The sequence below is a fragment of the Anomalospiza imberbis genome, chromosome 19 (genome assembly GCF_031753505.1).
Source record: "Anomalospiza imberbis isolate Cuckoo-Finch-1a 21T00152 chromosome 19, ASM3175350v1, whole genome shotgun sequence".
Classification (NCBI taxonomy): Eukaryota; Metazoa; Chordata; class Aves; order Passeriformes; family Viduidae; genus Anomalospiza; species Anomalospiza imberbis.
In genome coordinates, this window is record NC_089699.1 from 4,736,880 (window position 1) to 4,750,042 (window position 13,163).

General features: G+C 50.1%; 1 protein-coding gene across 2 annotated transcripts in view; it reads right to left on the reverse strand.

Annotated features, from left to right (window-relative positions):
• DNAH9 (dynein axonemal heavy chain 9) overlaps positions 1-12,705 on the reverse strand; it is a 65,123-nt gene extending 52,418 nt beyond the window's left edge. Inside the window, exons 1-6 of one of the 2 annotated variants that reach the window (XM_068209290.1) lie at positions 12,395-12,705; positions 9,854-10,046; positions 7,397-7,628; positions 5,793-5,915; positions 3,862-4,066; positions 1,684-1,848 (exon numbers count right to left, since the gene is read on the reverse strand). In XM_068209290.1, coding sequence (XP_068065391.1) covers positions 1,684-1,848; positions 3,862-4,066; positions 5,793-5,915; positions 7,397-7,628; positions 9,854-10,046; positions 12,395-12,400 — 924 coding nt within the window. In that variant the 5' untranslated portion in view covers positions 12,401-12,705. Of the gene's footprint in view, positions 1-1,683; positions 1,849-3,533; positions 3,557-3,861; positions 4,067-5,792; positions 5,916-7,396; positions 7,629-9,853; positions 10,047-12,394 lie in introns of those variants that run through there. The other variant, XM_068209291.1, reaches the window with a different exon arrangement.
• Positions 12,706-13,163: the final 458 nt, after the last annotated feature.

The following is a 13,163-nucleotide window of genomic DNA, read 5'->3' on the forward strand; positions in this document are numbered from 1 at the left end:
AGGACAGACAGGTCTAACACCATGGTCAGGAGCTGCTGGGACAGTGCTGACCCAGCCAGGCCTGCAAACCATGCAATGGGATCACAGAATCCCAGAATGCTTGGGGTTGGAAGGGACCTTGAAGTTCTTCTCATTCCACTCAGGGACACCTTCCACCATCCCAGGCTGCTCAAAGCCCATCCAGCCTGGCCTTGGACACTTCCAGGGATGGGGAAGCCACAACTTATCTGGGCAATCTGTGCCAAGACCTCCCCACCCTCACAGCCAAGAATTTCTTCCTAACATCTGATCTAAATCTGCCTGATTTCAGCTTGAAGCCCTTCCCCTTGTCCTGTCACTACAAGAAGTCCCTCTCCAGCCCTTCCTAGGCTTCCTGTGGCAGAACAAGCCAGCAGGGCACCCCAGGGAAGCAGAGGATGAGCCTTAATCTGCTGTGGGATCTCTGGGATGAGCCTGTTTGCAGATCCCCACGAGCAGTGCTGGACTCAGGAACGGTTCTGGCAAACTCTGAGTCAGAGCTGGGGCAGACAGATGCTCTTCATCTGCAGAGCAGGGAGGACTTCCAAAGCAAGGAAAATATTGGCTGCACACGTTTCTTTGGGTAGGCAGACCAAAAGGAGAGTGAGGCTTGACTTGAACCTCTAACAGGGCTCTTCCACAGCATTCCAGGTGGGCACAAACTCATAAAATCCAGGCACAAACTCTAAAACTCATGCCCTGTTGGCACTGCTGGCAGTGAGCAGCTGTACAGCACAGCTGGTTTGGAGGGTGAAGAGCTTCCAAAACACCTACTTCAAGGGTGAGATGCCAAGCTTTCCACATCAAAAAATCCCTTCAACATCTCTTCTGGGGGTTCAAGAAACCCCTCCCCAGGGAGCTGAATGCACCTGATGCACCATGAATGGAAAATATTTCTGATTTTTAACATGGAGGGAGGATCACTCAGTGTGTTGGTCACTGGCTGGGAAGAGAGAGGCAGTTCCAGCCTAGGCCAGGCAGAACATGGCTGGGGGAGGGCAAGTGCAGGCTCTGGAGATGGGGGGACTGCAGAGGGAAGCAGCTGAACATCCCCACCAGAGGTCTGGGACAATCCTGGCATGGGAACCACACTTCCCAAGTTCCCTTAATGGCAAGGAAAGACCTCTGGACATTTACCTAAGCCCATACATCCAGCAAGGGCAGCTGTGCTCACACAAATGCTGATTTATACTCTGAGGAATGGAAGGGTATGAAATACCTGAGTTCTTTCAGATTTACTCGAGATCACAAACTCCTCAGACTCCAGTCCCTGGTCAGTACTAAAACTCAGCCTAACGGAGGCAGTGTGATGTATCCAGTCCCTGGTCAGTACTAAAACCCAGCCTAACGGAGGCAGTGTGATGTACCCAGGATTATGCTGGAACAGCTTAAAGCTGCCTTGATACAGTGTGTAAATTTTATTGTCTTTACATCAGGCACCAATGTTTTCTCTTGGTCTTAAATAGGTCATTTAATACTAAAAAAGCTCCAAAGAACTAAATGGCCTGGAGCTCTCCAGAATGGAGAGCATTTACAATTTATACCAATTACTACTCCCTGCTCAGCAGATGAAGCAGAGATGGGCAGAGCAGAGGTTACATTCCACCCAGAAATCCTTAAAGGACCACAGACATGCCTTTCTCCAGGCTATCACTGTCTTTGTACCTTCTCCACAATCTCTGCAGCTGTCCTTTTAGTGGTCTCCAGGTTCTCCACCAATGCTGTGTCTCCCAGGAAATTCCCAGATGCTGTTGACAGCCGAGAGAGCAAGTTGTCCTCCAACGTTTTCAAGGTGATCTTGAATCCATTCTGTTGCTTTGTGAGATCTGACTGCAAATAATAAATCCAGGAAGATTTAGCCATAAAGGCTGTGGTAAAGTAAGGATGAATCAGCTTCACATGGGAACAGGCTTCCCACTGACAATTGCCATAGCCCAGTAGTGCTGATTCCTGCTCTCCTGGGAATGGACAGAGTTCTGGCATCACTCCTTATCCAACAAGCTAGCAGCTCAAAGAAACCTGGAAGAGCACAGAAAGCACCAGGAGAACTGAGCCCTTTTGCTGGAAATGAAGGAAAACACTGGAAATGAATCAGGAAGACAAGACCTTTATCCCCATCTCAAAGACATATCCTGTGTCTTTGGGTAGGCAGACCAAAAGGAGAGTGAGGCTTGACTTGAACCTCTAACAGGGCTCTTCCACAGCATTCCAGGTGGGCACAAACTCATAAAATCCAGGTGCAAACTCTAAAACTCATGCCCTGTTGGCACTGCTGGCAGTGAGCAGCTGTACAGCACAGCTGGTTTGGAGGGTGAAGCACTTCCAAAACCTGGACCTGTCCTGGACTCATTTCTTGGGGTCCAGCCAGCCTGGAGAGTCCCAGCTGCTCCTCACCCCTCCTGCTGAACCTCTGCTCTCACCACTCCAGCCCACCCCAGTCACTCCAGCAAAGGGGAACACGGGGTTAAAGCCTGATGGCAAGACCAGCAGTGAAGCCCTTTGGGTACCAGTGTGAGTACGAGGAGATCTCAGGGCAGAGCCACGGCCTCTCCTGCCCTGCTCCCTTTGCATCCTGGCCTCGGGGTCCCACTGGCACCAGTGGCTTACTGGGTTAGAGCTGGGAAGAGAGAAGCAGTTCCAGCCCGGGCCAGGCAGAACATGAGTGAGCACGTGCAGTGAATTTATTCCCACGCTCAGAAAATATTTAGGATTATTCATATTTGTTACACTGTTAAAGGCGTCGTCAGAAGGGAGGATTTTCTTTATAAAATTGCCTTGAAATTAAAGCCATACTGATGAAGAGAGAAAATATTTTGGCCTGTTACAAAGTGGGAGGAACAGCCAGAAGAGAAAAATATCACTGCCAGCCTCACAATATTTACAGAGAATCCTTTACCAGAAATGCTGAAAATTAAGCAAGATTAATCCTGCTTCCAAAATTAAATCTGTGAAGTCCAGAAAAAAATGGAGGTAATGAGAAACTCAGCTTTCAGCCACAAGAGAAGGCGGAAAATAAAGAGAATTTTTGGGAGAAAAGCCTTGAAAATTAAGTACAACGGTTCTCAAAATACCAAGAAAAGAGAAGGCTGAAGGAAAAAAAAACCCTAAATGTTTGTTATCCAAGGGAAATCTGATTTTGTGAGGAGCTCAGCAATATCTGCAAGCTGGCATGTGAAATGCTGTTTGTTAAAAACAAAATAAAAATTAAAAATACCAATAACAAAAATAAAAATTAAAATAAAAAGTGAGTTATGATAATGATGACTGTAACACTTGCTCCCAGAGACAATTCCCAGGTGCTGACCTTCAGCTCCTTCAGGTCAGGCCTCTCAGTGTAGACCAATAACAACAATACTACTAATAACAACAATATTAATAATTATAATTAAATTATAATTATTTATATAATATATAATTATTTATATTTTATATATAATTATACCTAAATTATAAGTATAATAATGATGCTGATGATGATTTGTGCTTGTTCTCAGAGACAATTCCCAGGTGCTGACCTTCAGCTCCTCCAGGTCAGGTCTCTCAGTGTAGACCAATAACAACAATAACAATATCAATAATTACAATAATTATAAGTGTGATTACAATAATTATAATTACACCTATAATTAAATTATAAGTCTAATAATAATGCTGCTGATGATTTTTGCTTTGTCCCAGTGACAATTCCCAGGTGCTGACCTTCAGCTCCTCCAGGTCAGGCTTCTCAGTGTAGACCAGTAACAACAATACCAATAACAACATCAATAATTACAATAATAATAATTAAAAGTGTAATAACGATGCTGCTGACGATTTGTGCTTGCTCCCAGAGACAATTCCCACCTTCAGCTCCTCCAGGTCAGGTCTCTCCAGGCGCACCACGGCCGCCAGAAGCTGCTCCTCGAGGCCGTCGCGGGTGACAGAGAAGTTGATGAGCGTGCACTGGGCCTGCAGCTCGGGCTGGAAGTGGGGGTTTGCCAGCTTGGTGTGCAGGATCAGACGGAAGGCAGGGTGCAAGGCACACTCCTTGTCCCCAATCTTGATGTACCTGGGATTTCAGCAGAAGGAGCATCAGCCGGGAGCTGTCGCCACAGCACTCGGGGTGGTCTCAGTCAGTGGCAGCACCAGATACTTGGCACTCCTCACAGAAATCATGATTGAATTCATACTGGGCACATTTAAATCAATTCTGATTTAAGGTGAACACCCCAGAGAGTCTCTCCTGAATTTTGGATCCTGTTTAAGGAGGCTCAGATTTTTCCAGTAGCGGCACAGTCAGTCCAATCATGAACTCTCCTGGCCTTGGGCAGAGGCTGATTCTGCCTAAAACTGGAGTTGCAGGGAGAAAAACCCTTTCAGCCTCGAGCTTTTCACTGGTCACAGCTAAAATTACCCAGAGTGTTGGCTCTGAGCAGGCCAGCTCTGCAGCTGCACTGAGCTTGACACATGAAGCCACATGTGGAGAATTGTGGCTGCCACTCCCAGGAGGTGACATCAGCCAGGAAAACCCAGCATCCTCCTGCTCTGCACTTCTGACATGCAGTCTATAGCTCACAGAGACCCCAAGAAACTCCAACATTCTCTGAAGGCAAGTTTAACCCAGCCCAGAAATCCAACCATGCCCTGGGCTGCATCCAAAGGAGTGTGGGCAGCAGGGCCAGGAGGGAATTCTGTCTCTGGGGAGTCCCCACCTGGGACAGTGCCCAGTTCTGGTGTCCCCAGCATCAGCAGGACCAGGAGCTGTTGGAGCAGCTCCAGAGGAGACCTGGAGGTTGACAAAGGGACTGGAGCACCTCCCCTGTGGAGCCAGGCTGGGAGAGCTGGGATTGTCCAGCCTGGAGAGGAGAAGGTTGTGTGGAGACCTCAGAGCCCCTTCCAGGCAGCATCTGCCTGGAGTCTAGGCTTAGGGCCTGGAAACACAAAACCAGGGATTTTCTTTGTGATTTATGACTTAGTTTCCCTTTGTTAGCTAAAACATGATTTCACAGGGAGATTTGAGAGCAGACACACACAAAAGGGGATGCCTGAGTGTTCCACTGGAGGGGGGCTCAGATTTGCCACTCTCCCTGCTGCACCCCCCTCTCAACATCCTCCAAACATTTCAATCCTGCCCTGGGACCAATCCTGCCCCTCCATCCTGCTGCCAAACCCATGCTCAGCCACCCTTCCCAGGATGTTTTCCCCAGCAAACTTTGCAGAGAGCTTCCTTTGCCCACCAGTTTACAACAGCCTGGGATGTTTTAGGCAAGCAGGGAAATAATCCTCAAAGATCTTAAGGGAAAAGAGCTCCCTGGCTGCCTCCCTTGCTGATCTCCTCTCAGCTGGAGGTGACCAGCAGCTGCCATGAGAGCTTGACCTCATTAAGAAACACTTGATGCTGAAATCTGTAGCTGCATTTCTAAACACAGTGCAGTGTTTGCTAAAATTCAAGGCTCTACTTTTACTTCACAACACAGCGGCAGCTATTTTGGTAATAATTTGGTGTCAGAACAGCCAATTACAGACCCCAAGGTCCGTGTACAATGGGAGAATTACAGGTCTCTCTTTTACACGAGGTTTGAATGATGCTGTGAAATGAAATGAGAAATCCAGGGGTATTTCCAAGCCATCCTGTGGCTGAATTACCTGTGATTGCCTGATTAAAAACGCCCTCACTGCTGAAGGCAGGATGTTAATGCTGCTGGATGTGACCACCCACGGTCTGAGGGCAGGATCAGAGAGAACAGCAGCCCCCAGCCCCCCTCCACACGTGTTCCCAAGCCCCCCAAGCTCACCTGCCTTTCTTGATTGTTTCTCGCCCCAGTAACGGCCCCAGCACTGGATCCACGGATTCCTCCAGGTTCTCAATCAAAACCAGGTCTCCAGCAGCCAGGGCTTGTTCCAGTGTGTCCAGATACCTGTTGGAAACAGCGCTGGTGCCTCCTGCAGCAGAGCAGGATGTGACACTGTCAGTGAGCAGGGGACAGAGGGGACCCTCACTGCGGTGGCAGCTACAGGTGGGTGCCAGCATTTGGAGAGAGGAAGAGGGCTACAGTGGTGCCAGTGCCTGGTGCAGAAAGTGGCACTGACAGAGAGAGTCCTGGCTGACCAACAGGGAGAACAAGTCTGTCCCAGGGCAGCCATGAGAAAAGCTGGCACAGCCTGGAGGTATTTTCAGCACAGACTTTGTTTTCTCCAGAGCCCACTGGTGCAGTTCTTCTTAAAGCAAGGATGAAGAGCAGCTTTCAGCTCTGTTCTGCCCAGTTTAGGGTCATGCTTAGGACACCTTCTTTCCTCACAAGGAAATGGAACCCTGTGCCCAGTGCACATGGTGACCGCTCCATATCCAACCCTCTCTTTCTCCAAGAGGTAGGAAGCCCTGGTCATCCTCCTGGATGAAGCTAAACCAGGACATGACACCTACAACGAGCCCCATGGAGGACGTCTCAGCACTACACAGGCCAGAGCACCTGTGGCTGCCCCTGGATCCCTGGAAGTGCCCAAGGCCAGGCTGGACAGGGCTTAGAGCAGCCTGGGGTAGCGTGAGGTGTCCCTGCCCACGGCACGGGTGGAACTGCATGATCTTTAGGGTCCCTTTCAACCCAAGCCAATCTGGGATTCTGTGATACTCAAACTCAGCCTCAGCTCACTCCATCACCAGCTTCAGAGGAGTTTCTATGGTAACTGAGCCAAGCACTAAACAGACCCTTGATTTAATAAGAAATCTGTCATTTTGGTAATGAACAAGCAGATAATGGGAGCAGAGACAGAGGCAGGTTTCCCTCAGTGTGACTGGCTCAGTGCAGCTGAGTGCCCAGTGCTCACCAAACACCCCGCGCAGGCACATCCCACACTCACTGCGTGGCACTCCTCACAGAATCACAGAATAATGAGGTTGGAAGAGACCTCTAAGATCATCAAGTCCAACCTATGCCCTAGCACCTCAACTAGACTATAGCACCAAGTGCCATGTCCAGTCTTTTTCTGAACGCATCCAGAGATGGTGACTCCACCACCTCCCTGGGAGTGGTCCTCCTACTCCTCCTAATCAACCTATTCGGCTATCACCGTACACATTTACCCCAACCACATTTACCCCAGCTGCCCATAAACCTAGCTTAGCCTTCCCCCTCTGGCTTGCCACACTCCTCACAGGCCTGTGAAACCAACCTTCTGCCTCCCTAGGCCGCCTCCTAAGGCTGCCAAAGGCACCCCAACACCACCACTGACCCCAGCCCTGATCCCAACCAAAACAACAAGCCTGCTCACTCGCCCTCTAGCCCTGGGTGTAGCCAGCCTCACAGAAGACCACCTCCTCCTCCAGCTCCTCTCCACAGCTACAACCGCCCTACTCTCAGCAGCGCCAGCAGTCCCTCCTTCCAGGGAATGACGATGTTACCCCTTGTGCCCCGCTGGGATCACGCGGAGCCCTTCTCCATGGGCGCTTTTGATCCATTTGCTGCCCTGCAGCTGGGGGTCCACCAGGAGGGGCCAGCGCTGGCAGCAGCTGAGGATGGCGGCGTTCTCGCTGGACGTGCGGTCGGCCGGCAGGCCCTGGTTCCGCCACGCCGCCACGGCCGCCTCGTCCGCCAGCAGGGACAGCGGCTCCAGGCACGGCGTCACCGGGATTGCTACCTGCCAGGCAAACAGAAAGGCTTCCTGTCAGAGTCCAGGACATCCCTCTGGCTGCCCTGGCTGGCTCCAGACCCTGGCAGGGGGCTCGGAGACCTTGGCACCAAGTCAAAAACACCTGTGGCTTCCATTTTAGCCCGTGGGAAAAGCTGCCAATTTTGTGTGAGGAATTACAAGCCACAAGGGTTTGAGTAGTGTGGTAGTTGAATTAACACAGGGTGGAAAAGTAGAATTTTGGGGCTTTTTTAGAATGGGGTTCAGGGGACAAGATGGAGGGATTTGGGTGTGTCCTGACCTCCTTCTCCTTCTCCTTGCCCTCCATGTGTTGCTGTGATGGTGACACTTTTCTGTTGGTTTAAGGTACAGACACACTGTCCAACATAAATGACAGATATTGGCACGTTACTGTAAACATGGCACACGGAGTTTCTAAGCTGGACAGAGCTCAGCAGGGCAGAGGAAGAATGTTCTAGATAAGGGAAAACAAACAACTTTGAGAAGCCGACTGTACGTATTCCAATTTCTTCTTTGGCTGCACGGGCTGGGAAACAAGGACTTTTACACTCTTGGGGTCATCCCGACACCCAGAGCCCGAGAGCTTCCTGTTCATGCCAGGGAAAGCTGGCTGGGTTAAAAAGCGGTAAGTTGTGTTTATCTGCCTCAGCAGCTGTGGGATCAGGAAGCTTGGGAGGGATTCTGCCGCTCTGCCTTGCTCAGGTGAGAGCTCACCTGCAGAGCTGCCCCAGCCCTGGTGCCCAGCATCAGAAGGGTGTGGAGCTGCTGGAGAGAGCCCAGAGGAGGCCATGGAGATATTCCAGGGTTTGAACCCCTCTGGAGCCCGGCTGGGAGAGCTGGGGGTGCTCACCTGGAGAGGAAAAGGCTCCAGGGAAACCTCAGAGCCCCATCCAGGGCCCGAAGGGGCTCCAGGAGAGCTGGAGAGGGACTGGGGACAAGGGACGGAGGGACAGGACACAGGGAATGGCTTCCCACTGCCAGAGGGTGAGTTAGATGGGATATTGGGAAGGAATTCTTGGCTGTGAGGGTGGGCAGGCCCTGGCACAGGGTGCCCAGAGAGGCTGTGGCTGCCCCTGGATCTCTGGAAGGAGATGTTCAGTGGTCATAGAGGGAGCTCAGACTGTTCAAGGCCAGATTGGACAGGAGCTAGAGGAAGGTGTTCCTGCCGTTGGCAAGGGGGTTGGAAGGAGATGATTTTAAGGTGCCTTCTAGCACAAGGTATTCTGTGATTCCATGATTTATCAGTGCTTTCCCATTCTATGGTGTATTTGCAGTCTGTTTTTTTTTTTTTTCCCAATCCTATTGTACAAACAGTCCCAGTGGTTTTGCTCCCCACAGCCCAGCCCCACTGGCTGGGTCACTCCCTGTCCTGTTCAGCTCCCTGAGCCAGCTTGGACGGACAGAAGCCCCCCTAAGGCTGCTGTTGTGTTACAAACCAGCATCAGCAGCTCCAGAAACACTTCTCTGACAGGGGAGGCCATTTCTGCGTGTGCCAAACAGAGCTACCTGCGCCAGGTATCTGAGCAGAACGGGTCTTTCACTTCATTGGAATTACAGGCACTTCCTTGACATTTCTAAGCACAGTCAGGTCATTTTTGAAACCACATCTTAACTAAGTTTCTGGTTAAGAATTTCAGAATGCAATTTTCCTCTCTCAGCCTAAGGAACTGTCTGCTTTGGTCAGCCCTTTGATTTGGGCATCTCTGGGACCTTATTTAAAAGCTTATTGGCACGATTTGTATGAGGAACCTGTTAAAATTAGTGAAATATTAAACAGGTTTCAAGCACAATGATCTCCATCTGGTGCTAACAGCAAGACATGGGTAAAACCAGCTGAGAGGCATGGCCAGCACGACCAGAGCTCATGTCCAGAACGAAAAAACACCTGGAGTTTTTCCAAGCCTCCTGGAGAGCTGGCAGCGAGCTCTGCCTGCTCCAATTCCTTCTCCATATTCCCCCCCTCCTTCGTGGCCATGGACAAAACTGCAGAGCTGGGCTCTGTGTTTGGGGTTTTCCTGTGTACATGGAGGAACCTCATCGAGCAAGGACACCACATTTTCCCCAGGGAGGAGTACATGGCCACGTCCTGATCCTCGCTCCAGCTTGGTGAGGACACAGCGATGTCCCTCACCTGAGAGATCCCCTGTGGGCACCAGGATTTGTGGCCACATTAATCCCAGAAACAATGGCTTCTCAGAGCGATCAGGACTTACTTTTAGCTGGTGCAAATAGGGCCTCCAGATGCCATCCAGGAGGTCCTGGCGGTATTTCCTGGTGAAGTAGCCCAGGTAGGAGACAAAGGCTGTGACCAGTAGGACATCTCCACACAAGGTGCTCTGCTGCTGTTTGAAGTCCTTCACAGCCTCAGCCCATCTCACATTTTCAGAGGCAAGTCCCCCAACCTGCAAATTCCCAAGTCAAATTGATCATTCATACAATCATGGAATGTGAACCTGACCAAGTCCTGCTTCCAGCAGAATTCCAGCTGCTTCCTGAGGGTCAGAGCCACCTTCACATTCCCAACACAAACTCATTGCCATTTCTATGGCGTTGGTTGTCCTGCAGATACTCCAGATCAAACAGCTCTCCTCCCACCCTCGTGTACCTCCATGACCAGCCAGGATCTCCAAAACCAAGAAGTTATTGGGTTCCCCTCTGACACCCCCACCACAGGCCCAGCTCTGCAGGGCACACCCAGCTCCTGCAGCTGACAGCAGCCCTTGTCCTGGGAATGCTGCACACACAGGCACAGCTCGGGACACAGATTCCAGCCCCCACAGCTGCAGACTTCAGGACCTTCTGACCCAGAGCTTATATCCCTGCGCTTAACAGCCACTGATGGTTTTTGACTTCACGACTGAGCGTAAGCTGCTGTGGATATCAACCCAACTTTTGGCACCTACAGCATCCTGTGGGCAGGAGATCCACAGTTCAGCTGAGCTTTCTGTATAAAAGTACATCCTTTGATGTGCTGCCTGAACTTTTCAATTGCTGAAACATTTGTCCAGTGCAAAACCAGGGAACAATCCTGCTGGCACCAGCTTCTCTGCACCACTCAGAATTCCAAGCCCTCAGCACCCCTGTGCTGTCTTCTTTTCAGGTTGAAGAGCTTTAGCCTCTTCAATAATTCCTCAGACAGAAGCAGCCTTTTGATTTTCCTTGCAATCGTTATCTGCACCGAGTGATGCAATCTTTATTATCCGGTTTCTTTTATTGTTGCTGGCTCTGCACCATTTCCCGTTCTCCTCCAGCCTTTGAGGTGCAGAAGAGAGGGTGTTGGTAATGCTGCACATTCAAGATTTATTTAGAAGGTATTCATAGAGCATTTTCCTGTTTTGTTCTCCCTTCTTTTCCTAATAAACCCTAATATCCGGTTTCAGAAGGGCTTTGGGTTTGGTGAGGGCTTTTTGCTTCTGGGAGCACAGAGCTCACAGCACTCTTAACTCCATCCTTTCATTCCTGAGTGATAACAATCAGCTCAGCATCACTTACAGGGCATGTGAAGCAAAACCTCATTTCTCCAGTGTACTTTACATTACATTTATCCACCTGGTGTTTCATCCCTCCACACTTGGGATCGTTTCTGCAATTCTTTACAGACAGTTGACATCATCGCTGCGGAGCCGTGCGACCTCCTACACACCAGCTCATTTATGATTCATGCGATCACAGAATCACAGACTGCTTTGGGTGGGAAGAGACCTTAAAGGTCATCCAGTGCCACCTCCTGCCATGGCAGGGACACCTCCCACCATCCCAGGCTGCTCCAATCCCCATCCAACCCGGTCTTGGACACTGCCAGGGGTCCAGAGGCAGTCCCACAGCCCCTCTAAGACCAAGAAGTCTTTATTGATCTGATTTTCCTGGTACTTGGAGGTGCTTCCATATTCCTAATTAATTTTTTCAGGTTACTTTTTATCTCCTTCGGTCCTGGAAGTCTTTTCTTCTCCTTTGCTTGGATCACACACTACTGCCACTTTTAATACATTCAAGACACCCCAGGTGTCTCCCACCTCAGATCCTAGAAGTCAGTAGAATTCTTTTTATTTAGCAAGAGGCAAATTAAAAGCTATCCCTTTGGATTACCTTTGGCTCTTTGATAATGACAGAGCGTGAACAACCATCCTTCACACACCTTCTGCACACCAGTCAGGATTTTAGAAGCTTTTCCAAAATGAAGAGCCCTAATCCATTCCCTCTCTTCTCAGATGGAAGTGTTTATGTACTTTGTTGTAGCTTTTCTAGGCTGCCCACAGCCTTCTTAGACAGGGTGACCACGTGTGGGATGTAGGCACTGACAGACCCAATACAATGACGCTTAACTTCTGTTTCCCAAGGTTTTTTCCTACCAATTAGTAACATTCATTTTGTCTTTTTTCCTCCTGTCAAGTGCCACACTGCTGATCCTGAGAACTCTCTGCAACAACTCTGAGAGCTCTTCTGTGAGTGATAATAGTGCAATTAGGCCCTATCCGTGTAACTGCATGATTACAGTTTGTTTTTCCTGCACACGTTATTTAGCATTTGTCATCACTAAATTTCCTCCTCTGCATTAGCACACACCCACTCACAAACACCACTCATCAGCCAGCCTCCCTTTCTGGTGCACAGATCCTGTCCTTTGGATCCTGGAGCATCTTGCTTAGGCCACCTGAAGTTCATGAGATGCCAGTCCAGCACGCTGAGAGCTGGTCTTGCCTCAATTCCCCAGGTTCATCTGTCAATCCAAAGCATCGCTCTCCACGTTCACTTGCATTCTTTATACAGCCTCAGCCGTGTTTGTTTCAAAGTCTGGGAACTCATTTCTACCCCCAGCCACACCAGTGACACCTCCTGAATGTCAAATGAGCTGCACATCAGTGAGGGCTGTCAGGTCCTGTTCCCAGATCAAAGCCAGGATGACACAGGAGATGGTGTGCAGGGCACAGCAGGAAGTTGGGATGCACGCAGTTCCTTGCCTACACTGCAGAAATGATGAATTGTTGACAGTATAAAATCATAGAATTGTTGAGACTGGGAGCTGTTCCCACGTCACGGGGTGGAGAACGGACGTAACCAGCATGGCCTGGGATGTGGTGGCACAGAATCGCAGAATCATGGGATGGATGGGGTTGGAAGGGACCTAAAACCCCACCCAGTGCCACCCCTACCATGGCAGGGACACCTTCCACTGTCCCAGGCTGCTCCCAGCCCTGTCCAGCCTGGCCTTGGGCACTGCTGGGGATCCAGGGGCAGCCCCAGCTGTTCTGGGCACCTGTGCCAGGGCCTGCCCACCCTCCCAGGGAAGGATTCTTTCCATATATCTAAACTAAATTTCCCCTCTGTCAGTCTGAACTCATTCTCCCTTGTCCTGTCACTACAGTTCCTGGTGCAAAATCCCTCTCCAGTTCCTCGTAGCCCCTCTCTAAACACCTTTGTATTCTGACTCAGAGGAGACTGAGGATTTTAGGGATCTTTTCTCTCTAATTCTTGTCATTTCAGACCCTGCAAATCTATGGGTGTGTTCACACCTTTGTTTT